Below are 20180 nucleotides of genomic sequence, written 5' to 3'. Positions count from 1 at the left end.
TTTCATGAAAATCGGTTCAGATTTAGATATAGCTCCCATATATATTTTCTTCCCCTTTTATGTAAATAAGATTAAATTTTTAAAAGTGCGAATAGCTTTTATCATGTTTACTCGATCGATTTCCATAATTCTGCCGGAATAAAATTAAATTCGGCTTCAAAATCATACCCATTTTATTTTAAAATTCCAAATTATTCGCAAATGGTCCATAAACTTGGGCTCGACCCAATGTGTACTGCAATTATTTGCTCGAGTGTAAAACCCTTTTATTTAGAAAATAAAAAAAGGTCTGCTTGTCTAGTCAAGTCTACGGTCTTTGTATTTTGTTTAGTGATGATTATTGAATTATTTCTTTTATTTTTTAATTTTACACTCATTCACCTTTAATGCTGTTGTCGTTGCTGCTGCTCCGCTGCTGCCGTTACATATGCATTGACAATAGTCGTGTGGCGGGGAGACAAATTTGCTACTCTCTCGCTTTTTTGCTTTGCTAATATTTATGGCGCTCTTTGCAAAGATACACTATCGGTTATATCGCACAAATTTCGCACAATTTACAAAGAATATTTTATTTTTGCAATTATTTTTTTTCTTATTTTCTTTTATTCAATAACAAATTAATAATAATAATATTCAAATGAATGACGGCACCAACAACAAAAGAAACACTTTGCAAAAACACTGCTGTAAATTTATTTACTCTGCTTTTTTACTTTTTTGCTGCGCTCTTACAAAATTGTGGGAGCTCGCTCTGCTCTCTCTACCTCTTTCGTTTTACTCTTTGTGTAGCATAAAACAGCAAGAACTCCAATTTTTTTTGTGATGGATAACTTTATTTTTTTTTCTTTTGTTATTTCCTTCTTTTTTCGTTATTATTAAAACTTCTTTGTTGCTTTTTATTACTTTTTTTTTTAATTTTTATTTTTGAATTTTGTAAATCGTTGGCGGAGGAAATTTTCTATTTTTTTTCGCAATTTATTTTGTTTGGTTTTGTTGTTTTTTTTTCTAGTTGCGGCAACGAACACACACAACGCGTCAAATAAGAAAATTTAGTTGTTTTTGTTTTCTCGGTTTGTTACTGGATTACGAAAGGCAATGTAACGCGAACTGGCGACCGGCCGACGAGTGAGTACGAAAGCGGCAAGTTCCAATAAATAATAAAAAATCGCATGAAAATCGACAGAGGAAAAAATTCTGTGTTTAGATAATTAAGTGCGGCTTTGTTGCTGCTTCTTCTATTTCTTGTTTTCTTATTCTTCTACCTCCTCAGCCAATTAATCGGTGGTCTTTATACGAGAACACAAAAAAAAACATTAACGGCGGCGGCGTGGTTTTGTTTCTTTTTGTTTTTTCTTCTTTCTCTATATATTCTTTATTTTTTGCACTTGATGTTTACATTGGCATAAACCCACACACACACACACATGTACATACACACAACAATTTGAGTGGGGGGATTTTGCAATATTATTTTTCCAATTTGATTTTTCTTTCAATTTTCTTTTCTATAATTCAAAATTTTTTTGCATATTTATTTCACTTCCTTTTTTCAAACTCTTTTTTATTATTTTCTACTCCAAAACTTAATTTTTATTTAATACGAAACGGCGAGACATTAATGTCCCGCACTTGTAATTCTTTTGCTTCTTCTTCTTTTTCTATTTCACACACAACAAAACGTAGTGAGAAGGAGTACAATGATGATGAAGATGATGTTGCTGCTGCTCTTGTTGTTGTTATTATTGCTAGTTATTCGAGTACACATACAAAATACCAACAAAAAAATACTGTATTCTCCTTTTATTGTGTGGGTATGCCGCCGAGTTGGTGTGTATGTTTTATGATGGCTGGCTGGCAGGCTGGTTGTTATGTTTAATTCTTCTTCTTTTTCCGTTTTATTTCTTGTTTTTTATTATTATTCTTTTATTTCAACCCGCTTTCGTTCTTCCGTTAAACATTAACTAACGATCCGCACGACTCAACTTGTTCGCAAGCACTCACTTTATGGACTAACCACTCATTGTTTGCGCCACACAGTATTCGGCCAGCTAGTCAACGTACTTGGGTTTTTTGTGTGTACGGTTGTGTGTTTGCCTACATTTGTGGAGTTCATTGGGGGTTTAAACACGAGAGAGAGAGAGAGCGAGCAACAACAAACACACTGTTTGAGCAGCATTTCATGCTCAGTTACTTGGCTTTGTTTATGCCTGGTTGTTTTTGTTCCTGTTGTTTGTTTTCCAGTAATCATGCACTAGGCATGCTCTCTCTCTCTCTCTCGGTGTGTGGATACTGGAATTGTGAGTGAAAGAGTTTTGTTATTATCCCCACAAACTAACTCTCTCATTTTTAATGTAACCATTGAGATGATGATGATGTTGTTTACGTTGGTGGGGGAGCGAGAGAGAGTGTATGTGTTAGAAGAGCTTAAAACTAGTTTAAGAGTCAGAGTAATGGGAAAGAGTACAGTACTATTTTGTTATTGTATTAACCGGTTGTTTCATGCCTTAAAATGCCTTTTTAGACAACATAAAATTAAAATGCGTTTTTTAGGCGTTAGAAGCGTTTAAACGCCTTAAAATGCCTTTTTAAATCACAGAAAACGCCTTAAAATGCCTTTTTAGACTACAGAAAATTAAAATGCGTTTTTTAGGCGTTAGAAGCGTTTAAACGCCTTAAAATGCCTTTTTAAATCACAGAAAATTAAAATGCGTTTTTTAGGCGTTAGAAGCGTTTAAACGCCTTAAAATGCCTTTTTAGACTACAGAAAATTAAAATGCGTTTTTTTAGGCGTTAGAAGCGTTTAAACGCCTTAAAATGCCTTTTTAAATCACAGAAAATTAAAATGCGTTTTTTAGGCGTTAGAAGCGTTTAAACGCCTTAAAATGCCTTTTTAGACTACAGAAAATTAAAATGCGTTTTTTAGGCGTTAGAAGCGTTTAAACGCCTTAAAATGCCTTTTTAAATCACAGAAAATTAAAATGCGTTTTTTAGACGTCAGAAGCTTTTAAACGCCTTAAAATGCCTTTTTAGACAACATAAAATTAAAATGCGTTTTTTAGGCGTTAGAAGCGTTTAAACGCCTTAAAATGCCTTTTTATACAACAGAAAATTAAAATGCGTTTTTTAGGCGTTAGAAGCGTTTAAACGCCTTAAAATGCCTGTTAGAAGCGTTTAAAGGCCTTAAAATGCCTTTTTACACCACAGAAAATTAAAATGCGTTTTTTAGGCGTTAGAAGCGTTTAAACGCCTTAAAATGCCTTTTTAAATCACAGAAAATTAAAATGCGTTTTTAGGCGTTAGAAGCGTTTAAACGCCTTAAAATGCCTTTTTAGACCACAGAAAATTAAAATGCGTTTTTTAGGCGTTAGAAGCGTTTAAAGGCCTTAAAATGCCTTTTTAGACCACAGAAAATTAAAATGCGTTTTCTAGGCGTTAGAAGCGTTTAAATGCCTTAAAATGCCTTTTTAGACCACAGAAAATTAAAATGCGTTTTCTAGGCGTTAGAAGCGTTTAAAGGCCTTAAAATGCCTTTTTAGACCACAGAAAATTAAAATGCGTTTTCTAGGCGTTAGAAGCGTTTAAAGGCCTTAAAATGCCTTTTTAGACCACAGAAAATTAAAATGCGTTTTCTAGGCGTTAGAAGCGTTTAAAGGCCTTAAAATGCCTTTTTAGACCACAGAAAATTAAAATGCGTTTTCTAGGCGTTAGAAGCGTTTAAAGGCCTTAAAATGCCTTTTTAGACCACAGAAAATTAAAATGCGTTTTCTAGGCGTTAGAAGCGTTTAAAGGCCTTAAAATGCGTTTTTAGACCACAGAAAATTAAAATGCGTTTTCTAGGCGTTAGAAGCGTTTAAAGGCCTTAAAATGCCTTTTTAGACCACAGAAAATTAAAATGCGTTTTCTAGGCGTTAGAAGCGTTTAAAGGCCTTAAAATGCCTTATTAAAATGCGTTTTCTAGGCGTTAGAAGCGTTTAAAGGCCTTAAAATGCCTTTTTAGACCACAGAAAATTAAAATGCGTTTTTTAGGCGTTAGAAGCGTTTAAACGCCTTAAAATGCCTTTTTAGACCACAGAAAATTAAAATGCGTTTTTTAGGCGTTAGAAGCGTTTAAAGGCCTTAAAATGCCTTTTTAGACCACAGAAAATTAAAATGCGTTTTCTAGGCGTTAGAAGCGTTTAAAGGCCTTAAAATGCCTTTTTAGACCACAGAAAATTAAAATGCGTTTTTTAGGCGTTAGAAGCGTTTAAACGCCTTAAAATGCCTTTTTAGACTACAGAAAATTAAAATGCGTTTTTTAGGCGTTAGAAGCGTTTAAACGCCTTAAAATGCCTTTTTAGACGACAGAAAATTAAAATGCGTTTTTTAGGCGTTAGAAGCGTTTAAACGCCTTAAAATGCCTTTTTAGACCACAGAAAATTAAAATGCGTTTTCTAGGCGTTAGAAGCGTTTAAATGCCTTTTTAGACTACAGAAAATTAAAATGCGTTTTTTAGGCGTTAGAAGCGTTTAAACGCCTTAAAATGCCTTTTTAAATCACAGAAAATTAAAATGCGTTTTTTAGGCGTTAGAAGCGTTTAAACGCCTTAAAATGCCTTTTTAGACTACAGAAAATTAAAATGCGTTTTTTAGGCGTTAGAAGCGTTTAAACGCCTTAAAATGCCTTTTTAAATCACAGAAAATTAAAATGCGTTTTTTAGGCGTTAGAAGCGTTTAAACGCCTTAAAATGCCTTTTTAAATCACAGAAAATTAAAATGCGTTTTTTAGGCGTTAGAAGCGTTTAAACGCCTTAAGCGTTTAAACGCCTTAAAATGCCTTTTTAGACCACAGTAAATTCAAATGCGTTTTTAGGCGTTAGAAGCGTTTAAAGGCCTTAAAATGCCTTTTTAAACCACAGAAAATTAAAATGCGTTTTTTAGGCGTTAGAAGCGTTTAAACGCCTTAAAATGCCTTTTTAGACTACAGAAAATTAAAATGCGTTTTTTAGGCGTTAGAAGCGTTTAAACGCCTTAAAATGCCTTTTTAAATCACAGAAAATTAAAATGCGTTTTTTAGGCGTTAGAAGCGTTTAAACGCCTTAAAATGCCTTTTTAGACTACAGAAAATTAAAATGCGTTTTTTAGGCGTTAGAAGCGTTTAAACGCCTTAAAATGCCTTTTTAAATCACAGAAAATTAAAATGCGTTTTTTAGGCGTTAGAAGCGTTTAAACGCCTTAAAATGCCTTTTTAGACTACAGAAAATTAAAATGCGTTTTTTAGGCGTTAGAAGCGTTTAAACGCCTTAAAATGCCTTTTTAAATCACAGAAAATTAAAATGCGTTTTTAGGCGTTAGAAGCGTTTAAACGCCTTAAAATGCCTTTTTAGACCACAGAAAATTAAAATGCGTTTTTTAGGCGTTAGAAGCGTTTAAACGCCTTAAAATGCCTTTTTAGACCACAGAAAATTAAAATGCGTTTTTTAGGCGTTAGAAGCGTTTAAACGCCTTAAAATGCCTTTTTAGACTACAGAAAATTAAAATGCGTTTTTTAGGCGTTAGAAGCGTTTAAACGCCTTAAAATGCCTTTTTAAATCACAGAAAATTAAAATGCGTTTTTTAGGCGTTAGAAGCGTTTAAACGCCTTAAAATGCCTTTTTAGACTACAGAAAATTAAAATGCGTTTTTTAGGCGTTAGAAGCGTTTAAACGCCTTAAAATGCCTTTTTAAATCACAGAAAATTAAAATGCGTTTTTTAGGCGTTAGAAGCGTTTAAACGCCTTAAAATGCCTTTTTAAATCACAGAAAATTAAAATGCGTTTTTTAGGCGTTTTTAGGCGTTTTTTAGGCGTTAGAAGCGTTTAAAGGCCTTAAAATGCCTTTTTAAAACACAGAAAATTAAAATGCGTTTTTTAGGCGTTAGAAGCGTTTAAAGGCCTTAAAATGCCTTTTTAGACCAGCGAAAATTAAAATGCGTTTTTTAGGCGTTAGAAGCGTTTAAAGGCCTTAAAATGCCTTTTTAAATCACAGAAAATTAAAATGCGTTTTTTAGGCGTTAGAAGCGTTTAAACGCCTTAAAATGCCTTTTTAGACCACAGAAAATTAAAATGCGTTTTTTAGGCGTTAGAAGCGTTTAAACGCCTTAAAATGCCTTTTTAAATCACAGAAAATTAAAATGCGTTTTTTAGCCGTTAGAAGCGTTTAAACGCCTTAAAATGCCTTTTTAGACAACATAAAATTAAAATGCGTTTTTTAGGCGTTAGAAGCGTTTAAACGCCTTAAAATGCCTTTTTAAATCACAGAAAATTAAAATGCGTTTTTAGGCGTTAGAAGCGTTTAAAGCCTTAAAATGCCTTTTTAGACTACAGAAAATTAAAATGCGTTTTTTAGGCGTTAGAAGCGTTTAAACGCCTTAAAATGCCTTTTTAAATCACAGAAAATTAAAATGCGTTTTTTAGGCGTTAGAAGCGTTTAAACGCCTTAAAATGCCTTTTTAGACCACAGAAACTTAAAATGCGTTTTTTAGGCGTTAGAAGCGTTTAAACGCCTTAAAATGCCTTTTTAGACTACAGAAAATTAAAATGCGTTTTTTAGGCGTTAGAAGCGTTTAAACGCCTTAAAATGCCTTTTTAGACCACAGAAAATTAAAATGCGTTTTTTAGGCGTTAGAAGCGTTTAAACGCCTTAAAATGCCTTTTTAGAATACAGAAAATTAAAATGCGTTTTTTAGGCGTTAGAAGCGTTTAAACGCCTTAAAATGCCTTTTTAAATCACAGAAAATTAAAATGCGTTTTTTAGGCGTTAGAAGCGTTTAAACGCCTTAAAATGCCTTTTTAAATCACAGAAAATTAAAATGCGTTTTTTAGGCGTTAGAAGCGTTTAAACGCCTTAAAATGCCTTTTTAGACTACAGAAAATTAAAATGCGTTTTTTAGGCGTTAGAAGCGTTTAAACGCCTTAAAATGCCTTTTTAGACCACAGAAAATTAAAATGCGTTTTTTAGGCGTTAGAAGCGTTTAAACGCCTTAAAATGCCTTTTTAAATCACAGAAAATTAAAATGCGTTTTTTAGGCGTTAGAAGCGTTTAAACGCCTTAAAATGCCTTTTTAGACTACAGAAAATTAAAATGCGTTTTTTAGGCGTTAGAAGCGTTTAAACGCCTTAAAATGCCTTTTTAGACTACAGAAAATTAAAATGCGTTTTTTAGGCGTTAGAAGCGTTTAAACGCCTTAAAATGCCTTTTTAAATCACAGAAAATTAAAATGCGTTTTTTAGGCGTTAGAAGCGTTTAAACGCCTTAAAATGCCTTTTTAGACACAGAAAATTAAAATGCGTTTTTTAGGCTTAGAAGCGTTTAAACGCCTTAAAATGCCTTTTTAAATCACAGAAAATTAAAATGCGTTTTTTAGGCGTTAGAAGCGTTTAAACGCCTTAAAATGCCTTTTTAGACTACAGAAAATTAAAATGCGTTTTTTAGGCGTTAGAAGCGTTTAAACGCCTTAAAATGCCTTTTTAAATCACAGAAAATTAAAATGCGTTTTTAGGCGTTAGAAGCGTTTAAACGCCTTAAAATGCCTTTTTAGACCACAGAAAATTAAAATGCGTTTTTTAGGCGTTAGAAGCGTTTAAACGCCTTAAAATGCCTTTTTAAATCACAGAAAATTAAAATGCGTTTTTTAGGCGTTAGAAGCGTTTAAACGCCTTAAAATGCCTTTTTAGACTACAGAAAATTAAAATGCGTTTTTTAGGCGTTAGAAGCGTTTAAACGCCTTAAAATGCCTTTTTAAATCACAGAAAATTAAAATGCGTTTTTTAGGCGTTAGAAGCGTTTAAACGCCTTAAATGCCTTTTTAGACTACAGAAAATTAAAATGCGTTTTTTAGGCGTTAGAAGCGTTTAAACGCCTTAAAATGCCTTTTTAAATCACAGAAAATTAAAATGCGTTTTTTAGGCGTTAGAAGCGTTTAAACGCCTTAAAATGCCTTTTTAGACTACAGAAAATTAAAATGCGTTTTTTAGGCGTTAGAAGCGTTTAAACGCCTTAAAATGCCTTTTTAAATCACAGAAAATTAAAATGCGTTTTTTAGGCGTTAGAAGCGTTTAAACGCCTTAAAATGCCTTTTTAGACTACAGAAAATTAAAATGCGTTTTTTAGGCGTTAGAAGCGTTTAAACGCCTTAAAATGCCTTTTTAAATCACAGAAAATTAAAATGCGTTTTTTAGGCGTTAGAAGCGTTTAAACGCCTTAAAATGCCTTTTTAGACCACAGAAAATTAAAATGCGTTTTTTAGGCGTTAGAAGCGTTTGAACGCCTTAAAATGCCTTTTTAAATCACAGAAAATTAAAATGCGTTTTTTAGGCGTTAGAAGCGTTTAAACGCCTTAAAATGCCTTTTTAGACCACAGAAAATTAAAATGCGTTTTTTAGGCGTTAGAAGCGTTTAAACGCCTTAAAATGCCTTTTTAAATCACAGAAAATTAAAATGCGTTTTTTAGGCGTTAGAAGCGTTTAAACGCCTTAAAATGCCTTTTTAGACTACAGAAAATTAAAATGCGTTTTTTAGGCGTTAGAAGCGTTTAAACGCCTTAAAATGCCTTTTTAGACCACAGAAAATTAAAATGCGTTCTTAGGCGTTAGAAGCGTTTAAACGCCTTAAAATGCCTTTTTAGACCACAGAAAATTAAAATGCGTTTTTTAGGCGTTAGAAGCGTTTAAACGCCTTAAAATGCCTTTTTAGAAAATTAAAATGCGTTTTCTAGGCGTTAGAAGCGTTTAAAGACCTTAAAATGCCTTTTTAGACTACAGAAAATTAAAATGCGTTTTTTAGGCGTTAGAAGCGTTTAAACGCCTTAAAATGCCTTTTTAAATCACAGAAAATTAAAATGCGTTTTTTAGGCGTTAGAAGCGTTTAAACGCCTTAAAATGCCTTTTTAGACTACAGAAAATTAAAATGCGTTTTTTAGGCGTTAGAAGCGTTTAAACGCCTTAAAATGCCTTTTTAGACTACAGAAAATTAAAATGCGTTTTTTAGGCGTTAGAAGCGTTTAAACGCCTTAAAATGCGTTTAAACGCCTTAAAATGCCTTTTTAAATCACAGAAAATTAAAATGCGTTTTTTAGGCGTTAGAAGCGTTTAAACGCCTTAAAATGCCTTTTTAAATCACAGAAAATTAAAATGCGTTTTTTAGGCGTTAGAAGCGTTTAAACGCCTTAAAATGCCTTTTTAGACCACAGAAAATTAAAATGCGTTTTTTAGGCGTTAGAAGCGTTTAAACGCCTTAAAATGCCTTTTTAGACCACAGAAAATTAAAATGCGTTTTTTAGGCGTTAGAAAACGCTTAAAATGCCTCTTTAGACCACAGAAAATTAAAATGCGTTTTTTAGGCGTTAGAAGCGTTTAAACGCCTTAAAATGCCTTTTTAGACTACAGAAAATTAAAATGCGTTTTTTAGGCGTTAGAAGCGTTTAAACGCCTTAAAATGCCTTTTTAAATCACAGAAAATTAAAATGCGTTTTTTAGGCGTTAGAAGCGTTTAAACGCCTTAAAATGCCTTTTTAGACTACAGAAAATTAAAATGCGTTTTTTAGGCGTTAGAAGCGTTTAAACGCCTTAAAATGCCTTTTTAGACTACAGAAAATTAAAATGCGTTTTTTAGGCGTTAGAAGCGTTTAAACGCCTTAAAATGCCTTTTTAGACTACAGAAAATTAAAATTTAAACGCCTTAAAATGCCTTTTTAGACTACAGAAAATTAAAATGCGTTTTTTAGGCGTTAGAAGCGTTTAAACGCCTTAAAATGCCTTTTTAGACTACAGAAAATTAAAATGCGTTTTTTAGGCGTTCGAAGCGTTTAAACGCCTTAAAATGCCTTTTTAGACTACAGAAAATTAAAATGCGTTTTTTAGGCGTTAGAAGCGTTTAAACGCCTTAAAATGCCTTTTTAGACCACAGAAAATTAAAATGCGTTTTTTAGGCGTTAGAAGCGTTTGAACGCCTTAAAATGCCTTTTTAGACTACAGAAAATTAAAATGCGTTTTTTAGGCGTTAGAAGCGTTTAAACGCCTTAAAATGCCTTTTTAAATCACAGAAAATTAAAATGCGTTTTTTAGGCGTTAGAAGCGTTTAAACGCCTTAAAATGCCTTTTTAGACTACAGAAAATTAAAATGCGTTTTTAGGCGTTAGAAGCGTTAAAATGCCTTTTTAGACAACATAAAATTAAAATGCGTTTTTTAGGCGTTAGAAGCGTTTAAACGCCTTAAAATGCCTTTTTAAATCACAGAAAATTAAAATGCGTTTTTTAGGCGTTAGAAGCGTTTAAAGGCCTTAAAATGCCTTTTTAGACCACAGAAAATTAAAATGCGTTTTTTAGGCGTTAGAAGCGTTTAAACGCCTTAAAATGCCTTTTTAGACCACAGAAAATTAAAATGCGTTTTTTAGGCGTTAGAAGCGTTTGAACGCCTTAAAATGCCTTTTTAAATCACAGAAAATTAAAATGCGTTTTTTAGGCGTTAGAAGCGTTTAAAGGCCTTAAAATGCCTTTTTAGACCACAGAAAATTAAAATGCGTTTTTTAGGCGTTAGAAGCGTTTAAAGGCCTTAAAATGCCTTTTTAGACCACAGAAAATTAAAATGCGTTTTTTAGGCGTTAGAATCGTTTAAAGGCCTTAAAATGCCTTTTTAGACCACAGAAAATTAAAATGCGTTTTCTAGGCGTTATAAGCGTTAAAATGCCTTTTTAGACCACAGAAAATTAAAATGCGTTTTCTAGGCGTTAGAAGCGTTTAAAGGCCTTAAAATGCCTTTTTAGACCACAGAAAATTAAAATGCGTTTTTTAGGCGTTAGAAGCGTTTAAAGGCCTTAAAATGCCTTTTTAGACCACAGAAAATTAAAATGCGTTTTTTAGGCGTTAGAAGCGTTTAAAGGCCTTAAAATGCCTTTTTAGACCACACAAAATTAAAATGCGTTTTTAGGCGTTAGAAGCGTTTTTTTAGAAAAATTAAAATGCGTTTTTTAAGAAGCCTTTAAAATGCCTTTTTAGACCACAGAAAATTAAAATGCGTTTTTTAGGCGTTAGAAGCGTTTAAAGGCCTTAAAATGCCTTTTTAGACCACAGAAAATTAAAATGCGTTTTTTAGGCGTTAGAAGCGTTTAAAGGCCTTAAAATGCCTTTTTAGACTACAGAAAATTAAAATGCGTTTTTTAGGCGTTAGAAGCGTTTAAACGCCTTAAAATGCCTTTTTAAATCACAGAAAATTAAAATGCGTTTTTTAGGCGTTAGAAGCGTTTAAAGGCCTTAAAATGCCTTTTTAGACTGCAGAAAATTAAAATGCGTTTTTTAGGCGTTAGAAGCGTTTAAAGGCCTTAAAATGCGACCGCGGAAAATTAAAATGCGTTTTCTAGGCGTTAGAAGCGTTTAAAGGCCTTAAAATGCCTTTTTAGACACAAAAAATTAAAATGCGTTATCTAGGCGTTAGAAGCGTTTAAAGGCCTTAAAATGCCTTTTTAAATCACAGAAAATTAAAATGCGTTTTTAGGCGTTAGAAGCGTTTAAAGGCCTTAAAATGCCTTTTTAGACCACAGAAAATTAAAATGCGTTTTTTAGGCGTTAGAAGCGTTTAGAAAATGCCTTTTTAACCACAGAAAATTAAAATGCGTTTTTTAGGCGTTAGAAGCGTTTAAAGGCCTTAAAATGCCTTTTTAGACCACAGAAAATTAAAATGCGTTTTCTAGGCGTTAGAAGCGTTTAAAGGCCTTAAAATGCCTTTTTAGACCAGAGAAAATTAAAATGCGTTTTTTAGGCGTTAGAAGCGTTTAAAGCCTTAAAATGCCTTTTTAGACCACCGAAAATTAAAATGCGTTTTTTAGGCGTTAGAAGCGTTTAAAGGCCTTAAAATACCTTTTTAGATCACAGAAAATTAAAATGCGTTTTTTAGGTGTTAGAAGCTTTAAAAGGCCTTGAAATGCCTTTTTTAGGCGATAGAAAATTTAAATTATTTGATTTTTTTTTCAAAAAATATTAATGAAAATTCGAAGACTTTGTAACTGATCTTTTTAAAATTTGAATTTATTTGCCCGATCTCCCATGGCCAAATTTAAACTTAACATTGCCAATTTTTCGGCCTTCAAATAGTTCTCATCTTCAAATTGACACAAAAATTTCGGATATCCCAGAGGGCTAAAATCTGGTTCCGTAAAATTCCATTGTGGTATATTTATCGAAAATTGTCTAGGCTGTGGTTCCATAATGGGGGAAATTTGATTGACAGGCTGTTTAAATTGTTTCTCCAAATAATTGCCGTATGAAACGGGATTGTCAATACTCGAATTATTTTCATTGTGTTCACTTAAAATAACCACATCGGCTTCTTCGTATGTCTTCCTGGAGTCATTTTTTGTGTGAAAGGATTTACTATTGTCCAGAGATTCAGGATACGGAGACTCTTGTCTCTGAACTTCTTCAGCGGATGTTCTGCCTATACTGTGATCTGCACAAGCTGTCTGGGATTTTGGATCTGCCTCAAAATCCGAAATGGGAGTTGTAATTCTTTCCAGCGAAGGAAATATTTTCTTTTGACCCTCCATTTCAGCAACATTTTCGCTGGCCTCCTTTTCTTCAGTTGACTCCAAGGCGCATTTCATTAAAGCCTCGGTCAGTTTCTTTTGGGCACTATCATCAGCACCAGATGGCGTTGTTCGAATAGCAATCAAATTTGTTGACGCCGGGGCCCCAATAACCACATCTGAATAAAGGGTACCTGGTCGACATGCCGAATCCATATTTTTAGTTACCGATTTTTCGATTACCTTTTCTGGCAGACAATTTATTTTCATCCAATTTGGTGAATGTTTTCGGGAAACTTTCTTCGCCTTCTTATTAACAAAGGCCGAAGATCTGTCGGAACGTTTCCAACTGGCTGATTTTACTTTATTGGTTCCAGGGGGAAATATTTCCCTAGAAGAGGAAATGCTAGACACTACCCCCTTCGAGGTTTGAGGTAATTCGACATTTGTGTTGGCAACATTTTTGGCCATTGGTTTCAGGAGATCTGTCAAAGTCTTCTTGGGTTTGGCTCTACGCCTTTTATCCGATTTTTTGTAGGATTTTTTCTGGGAATTCGTATTCGATTGGGGTTGAGTTTGACCGGAAGATGGAGGTTGATGTATATTTGAATTTTGTTGATTTTTACTGAAATCGGAAAAAAATGAAAAATGAGATCTGCTTAGATGGCAATTCTAACCTCACTTTGCGTTAAGAAGTCCGCTAACCATTCTACCGAGGAACATTTGAACGAACAATTTCACTACTGAAGAATTTGAAACCGTGGATATAGAGTTTGAATATTTTTTTCTATAAAAATTCTGGAAGTATAGAATTGTGGAATCGATGTAGTTGGGAGCTTAAAATTGTGATTCCATGAAAAAACTTCTATTTGAAATTTAAAAAAATATTTGAAGTAAAACTCAGTTGTCCTCAGAAGTTTTCGGATATTGGGGCTCAATGTGTTCGAAAAAATATTCTTTAAAAAGTCCACTCTTTGTTTGGTGTTTGAAAATATTTTTTAAAAAGTCCACTCTTTGTTTGGTGTTTGAAAATATTTTTTAAAAAGTCCACGCCTTGTTTGGTGTTCGAAAATATTCTTTAAAAAATCCACGCCTGGTTTTGTGTTCGAAAAATATTCATAGGTGTTCGAAAAATATTCTTAAAAAAATCCACGCCTGGTTTTGTGTTCGAAAAATATTCTTTAAAAATCCACGCCTGGTTTTGTGTTCGAAAAATATTCATAGGTGTTCGAAAAATATTCTTTAAAAATCCACGCCTGGTTTTGTGTTCGAAAAATATTCATAGGTGTTCGAAAAATATTCTTTAAAAATCCACGCCTGGTTTTGTGTTCGAAAAATATTCTTAGGTGTTCGAAAAATATTCTTACGTGTTCGAAAAATATTCTTTAAAAAATCCACGCCTGGTTTTGTGTTCGAAAAATATTTGTAGGTGTTCGAAAAATATTCTTTAAAAATCCACGCCTGGTTTTGTGTTCGAAAAATATTCATAGGTGTTCGAAAAATATTCTTTAAAAATCCACGCCTGGTTTTGTGTTCGAAAAATATTCATAGGTGTTCGAAAAATATTCTTTAAAAATCCACGCCTGGTTTTGTGTTCGAAAAATATTCATAGGTGTTGAAAAATATTCTTTAAAAAATCCACGCCTGGTTTTGTGTTCGAAAAATATTTGTAGGTGTTCGAAAAATATTCTTTAAAAAATCCACGCCTGGTTTTGTGTTCGAAAAATATTTGTAGGTGTTCGAAAAATATTCTTTAAAAAATCCACGCCTGGTTTTGTGTTCGAAAAATATTTGTAGGTGTTCGAAAAATATTCTTTAAAAAATCCACGCCTGGTTTTGTGTTCGAAAAATATTCTTTAAAAAATCCACGCCTGTTCGAAAAATATTCTTTAAAAAATCCACGCCTGGTTTTGTGTTCGAAAAATATTTGTAGGTGTTGGAAAAATATTGTTTAAAAAATCCACGCCTGGTTTTGTGTTCGAAAAATAGTCTTAGGTGTTGGAAAAATATTCTGTGTTCGAAAAAATCCAAAAAATCGCCTGGTTTTGTGTTCGAAAAATATTTGTAGGTGTTCGAAAAATATTTTTTTAAAAAATCCACGCCTGGTTTTGTGTTCGAAAAATATTTGTAGGTGTTCGAAAAATATTCTTTAAAAAATCCACGCCTGGTTTTGTGTTCGAAAAATATTTGTAGGTGTTCGAAAAATATTCTTTAAAAAATCCACGCCTGGTTTTGTGTTCGAAAAATATTTGTAGGTGTTCGAAAAATATTCTTTAAAAAATCCACGCCTGGTTTTGTGTTCGAAAAATATTTGTAGGTGTTCGAAAAATATTCTTTAAAAAATCCACGCCTGGTTTTGTGTTCGAAAAATATTTGTAGGTGTTCGAAAAATATTCTTTAAAAAATCCACGCCTGGTTTTGTGTTCGAAAAATATTTGTAGGTGTTCGAAAAATATTCTTTAAAAAATCCACGCCTGGTTTTGTGTTTCGAAAAATATTTCCACGCCTGGTTTTGTGTTCGAAAAATATTTGTAGGTGTTCGAAAAATATTCTTTAAAAAATCCACGCCTGGTTTTGTGTTCGAAAAATATTTGTAGGTGTTCGAAAAATATTCTTTAAAAAATCCACGCCTGGTTTTGTGTTCGAAAAATATTTGTAGGTGTTCGAAAAATATTCTTTAAAAAATCCACGCCTGGTTTTGTGTTCGAAAAATATTTGTAGGTGTTCGAAAAATATTCTTTAAAAAATCCACGCCTGGTTTTGTGTTCGAAAAATATTTGTAGGTGTTCGAAAAATATTCTTTAAAAAATCCACGCCTGGTTTTGTGTTCGAAAAATATTTGTAGGTGTTCGAAAAATATTCTTTAAAAAATCCACGCCTGGTTTTGTGTTCGAAAAATATTTGTAGGTGTTCGAAAAATATTCTTTAAAAAATCCACGCCTGGTTTTGTGTTCGAAAAATATTTGTAGGTGTTCGAAAAATATTCTTTAAAAAATCCACGCCTGGTTTTGTGTTCGAAAAATATTTGTAGGTGTTCGAAAAATATTCTTTAAAAAATCCACGCCTGGTTTTGTGTTCGAAAAATATTCTTTAAAAAATCCACGCCTGGTTTTGTGTTCGAAAAATATTCTTTAAAAAATCCACGCCTGGTTTTGTGTTCGAAAAATATTCTTTAAAAAATCCACGCCTGGTTTTGTGTTCGAAAAATATTTGTAGGTGTTCGAAAAATATTCTTTAAAAAATCCACGCCTGGTTTTGTGTTCGAAAAATATTCTTTAAAAAATCCACGCCTGGTTTTGTGTTCGAAAAATATTTGTAGGTGTTGGAAAAATATTGTTTAAAAAATCCACGCCTGGTTTTGTGTTCGAAAAATATTCTTTAAAAAATCCACGCCTGGTTTTGTGTTAGAAAAATATTCTTTAAAAAATCCACGCCTGGTTTTGTGTTCGAAAAATATTCTTAAAAAAATCCACGCCTGGTTTTGTGTTCGAAAAATAGTCTTAGGTGTTGGAAAAATATTGTTTAAAAAATCCACGCCTGGTTTTGTGTTCGAAAAATATTCTTAGGTGTTCGAAAACTATTCTTTAAAAAATCCACGCCTCTTGTGGATGGAGTTCGAAAAAAAAACTATTCTTTAAAAAAATCCACGCCTCTTGTGGATGGAGTTCGAAAAAAACTATTCTTTAAAAAATCCACGCCTCTTGTGGATGGAGTTCGAAAACAAAATATTCTTTAAAAAAATCCACGCCTCTTGTGGATGGAGTTCGAAAAAAAATATTCCTTAAAAAAATCCACGCCTCTTGTGGATGGAGTTCGAAAAAAAACATTCTTTAAAAAATCCACGCCTCTTGTGGATGGAGTTCGAAAAAAATATTCTTTAAAAAATCCACGCCTCTTGTGAATGGAGTTCGAAAAAAATATTCTTTAAAAAAAATTTGCGCCTCTTGTGGATGGAGTTCGAAAAAAATATTCATTAAAAAAATCCACGCCTCTTGTGGATGGAGTTCGAAAAAAAAAAATTCTTAAAAAAATCCACACATTGGATTGGTGTTTGAAAATATATTCTGATTTTATTGGACCATATAAAGTATAATTATAAAATTTTCCAAAATATATCAATATCTTAGATTTAGAAATTGTTTACATAATTGCAGTTATGAATGCTAAACTATATTCGCATAGATTTATGTTCGTCATAAATGCAATAAAATAAACAATTTCTAAATAAAAAAAAATAAAAATGAAAATCTCAAAATATTACATAGAAATTCAGCACACAAAAATATAAATGAAACCAAAATTATATAAATAAAAAAATTCCAAATATTTATAATCAATCCTGATTTTGCCGAAGACTTGCTTCCATTTCATTTCCATTAGAATTCTTTGTTATTTTCTCTTTGATCAATTGGGAACATTCCGTTTGCTGAAAGAATTACAAAGAATATACAATTCAGATTCATTCTCAAAATGCCGAAAAATCCGCCATTACCTCATTAACGAAAAATGCCTCTTCCAGACAATTTTTATGTTTATTCAACGAACAGGTGCTCATCTTCGTCGAAGCCTTTTCAAACTCCCGCCAATCACCTATGACAATCCGTACATTTCAAATCCACTCCCTGCTGGCGCATATTTTTCATTAAATTATAATTTCGGGTTTGAAAATAGGTCTCCTCTTTGAAGCTGCCCTGTAATTTTTCCAAACCCCCACCAATTGGGAGATCAATATCATCACTGAAATTTCGCAGTCCTTGATTCAAAGTGGCAGGGTAGTTGTGGGACCTATAAAGAGATTTTTGGTATTCATTTTGGAAATATTTCATTTTAATACGACTTACCTGATAGTATTGGAAAATATACCACGCCGAACACCATAACATATCCGCCTAAACATTTTTCTCTTGGTCGCTTCTTTGTAATTTTCAGTTCCAGAACAAAAATATATTTTTTAATAATAAAAATTAACTAACAATTGTTTAATAAAATGAAGAGGATATTTTGACAATTCAACAATACACCAGCTGATCGTACAGGGTAACCTATTACAAGTACTATTAATAACGTTTAATCCCTATAAAATCCCATTGGCAACCCTAAAATCTAATCAACCATTCCCAATGCATTTCTATGAGCTCATTATCATTCACAATAACCTCTACCGCATACCGGACGGGCAAGTGCATTATTTAATAAGACTACTGTGTGTGCAACAAACCAAATAATTATTTTATTATACGAATAAAATAAACTATAGTCCCTTCAAAATGTTGAGAATAATCAGGCGCATAAACTGCAACATAATTCCGCAACAAATTCGGTGAGCGATATTCCAAATTGCTAAAGATTAAATTCTCCAAATTGTTAAATTTGTAATATTCTTTTTATAGCATCGGCATCGTCCAAATGTCGAATGGCGGTGGCGGCGGTGCAGGAGGAGGAAGTGGAGCCGCTGGTGGCAAAGGCAGTTCTGGCGGAGGTAAAGGTGGCGCCCCTGCCGGTGAATCAGATGGAAATGTCGATAAAATACAAGCAGCCCGGGAAGAAGAATTTTTCCGCAAACAACGAAATGAACAATTGAAGAAGCTGAAGACAAAGAAACCCAAGGAGGGGGAAGAAAAGAAGAAGTAGAAGGAACATTAAATACCTTTTTAATACTATTTTAAAAATAATCACAGATTTTAATATTTATTTTATTTATTTATTTTTTTGCAAAAGGAAGTATTTGTTTAAAAATTAAGTTTAATGAAATATTCGTTATTTTTTAACGTGTTATTGAAAATATAAACGAGAAAAAAAGTGCCAATCGGTATTGCCGACAGATATATACTTCCTGCTTATGGTTTGAGGAGGTCTACGGTATAAAACGCCGGTTTTATTATTCGATTTATATGAGGTATATATATATTTTTTTTTTCAAAAAGATTATCATCTTTGGAGGGATAGCAGAAAAGGTTGCCATATAGAACCCATCTAAGATTTGATGTAGGCTTGGAAACATTACGATTTGCAATGTTTGGATCAGATCAGGATATTACAAAAACAATTTTTTTAAAATGTTGACACTTTGTGGGGAATGTGCCAGAAGGAGAGGATCAATTGGTCCGTTCGCTTCATATGAGGTATGCAAGTTTTCCAAATGTTGACCCATTGTTGGGGACACTAGAGGGAGTGGGCTGATGAGACCCATCTTCCATCTGCAATGTTTGTTTTGAATCGGATGCTCTGCTCGCATGACATTATAGAAAGCATTTTCAAAAACTTTTTTAAACTTCTGAGTGGAAGGTTCCAGTAGGAGTGGATCGATTAGTCTCAACATCGGACTTAATCTTGGTGTGGTAAAAAATTAACGATGTGTGAAGTTTGGATGAAATTTCATACATTTTCAAAAACTTGGAACCATAGGTCTAAAGAATAAAACACAGGTTTTATTTTTCGCTTTATATAAGGTACATGTTTTTCAAAGAGTCCGCCATCATAGGAGAGGTTTCCTATAGTAATATATGTTTGAATGTTTGTGGGGGCGGCACCAGAAACATTGGACCGAATAAAACACAGGTTTTATTTTTCGCTTTATATAAGGTACATGTTTTTCAAAGAGTCCGCCATCATAGGAGAGGTTTCCTATAGAAATATATGTTTGAATGTTTGTGGGGGCGGTACCAGAAACATTGGACCGATGGGTTCCATTTCGAACACTACCTAGGTTTGGTAAAAGTATTAAGATTTCAAGTTTATAAGTTTTAAAAATGTTGAATCTTGGTTTTCGATTTGCATACATTCCGTTTGCTCCATATGAGATTTATAATTTTTCAAAAATTTGGACCCATTGTGGGGAAGGTACCAGAAGTAGAGGACCGATTTCCAACAACATTGGCAACCCTAATCGTATCATCGCCAAACAAAAATAAACAAATGATTAAACATCGCCAACAACAGCAAGAAGAAGCTTCGTCAACAACCAATCACAATAGACCACCAACAAAAAACAAAATACCGACACTCATTGCTGCTGCAACAACTGAGCGGATTTGTGAAATTTTGTTGACGAAATAAACAGCAAAAATAGCAATTTGCTAATTATTATAAAAGAAGAGCGATATAGAACAGAATTTCCAGTATGCTACTGACATTGAGGCGCATCACACAACGTTTATATCCCAAGCAGATACAGTAAGTAGCAGAGGTCTCACTCTCAGATGCAATTTTCGCTGAATTTGGGTCACAACAAATATTACATAATTTGCAATTAATCTGATTAATTTTTGTGTGCTTTTTTAGCATTTCGAAAATGTCTCAAATCGGTGAATTGGGTAGCGGTGCCGGTAAAGGTGGCGGCGGTGGTGGTACCATCCGTGAAGCTGGAGGCAGTTTTGGTAAAATGGAGGCGGCCCGTGAGGAGGAATTCTTCTATAAACAACAAAAGGAACAATTGAAGAATTTAAAAACCAAAACAGAAACTGCCAAACCCGAAGAGCAAAAGAAGTGAGAGGAGAGAGAAACAGTGAGCCGGCACGGCAAGAGAGAGAATAAAATCAATATTTTTGGAGTGACCAACTCGAATGTTTTTTAATTTAAAAAAATTGCCTTAAAATGTTATTCTGTTTAAAGAATGTTAGATTTGAAACTTTATTTTGGAAACTTTTTTT

The 20180-nt window shown here is 33.2% G+C and overlaps 1 protein-coding gene across 1 annotated transcript; it reads left to right on the top strand.

The window, feature by feature from the left end:
- The first annotated feature begins 19595 nt into the window (after nt 1–19595).
- Nucleotides 19596–20033, top strand: LOC133323097 (ATPase inhibitor A, mitochondrial). Its single transcript, XM_061532054.1, has 2 exons — nt 19596–19704; nt 19813–20033. The coding sequence occupies exons 1-2, from the start codon at nt 19652–19654 to the stop codon at nt 20018–20020; spliced, it is 261 nt and encodes an 86-aa protein (XP_061388038.1). The 5' UTR covers nt 19596–19651; the 3' UTR covers nt 20021–20033.
- Nucleotides 20034–20180: the final 147 nt, after the last annotated feature.

This window comes from Musca vetustissima, unplaced genomic scaffold, assembly GCF_032173495.1.
Source record: "Musca vetustissima isolate MV318-11 ecotype Yass unplaced genomic scaffold, APGP_CSIRO_Mvet_v1 utg20272, whole genome shotgun sequence".
Lineage (NCBI taxonomy): Eukaryota > Metazoa > Arthropoda > Insecta > Diptera > Muscidae > Musca > Musca vetustissima.
This window is presented reverse-complemented; position numbering and strand designations above follow the sequence as displayed.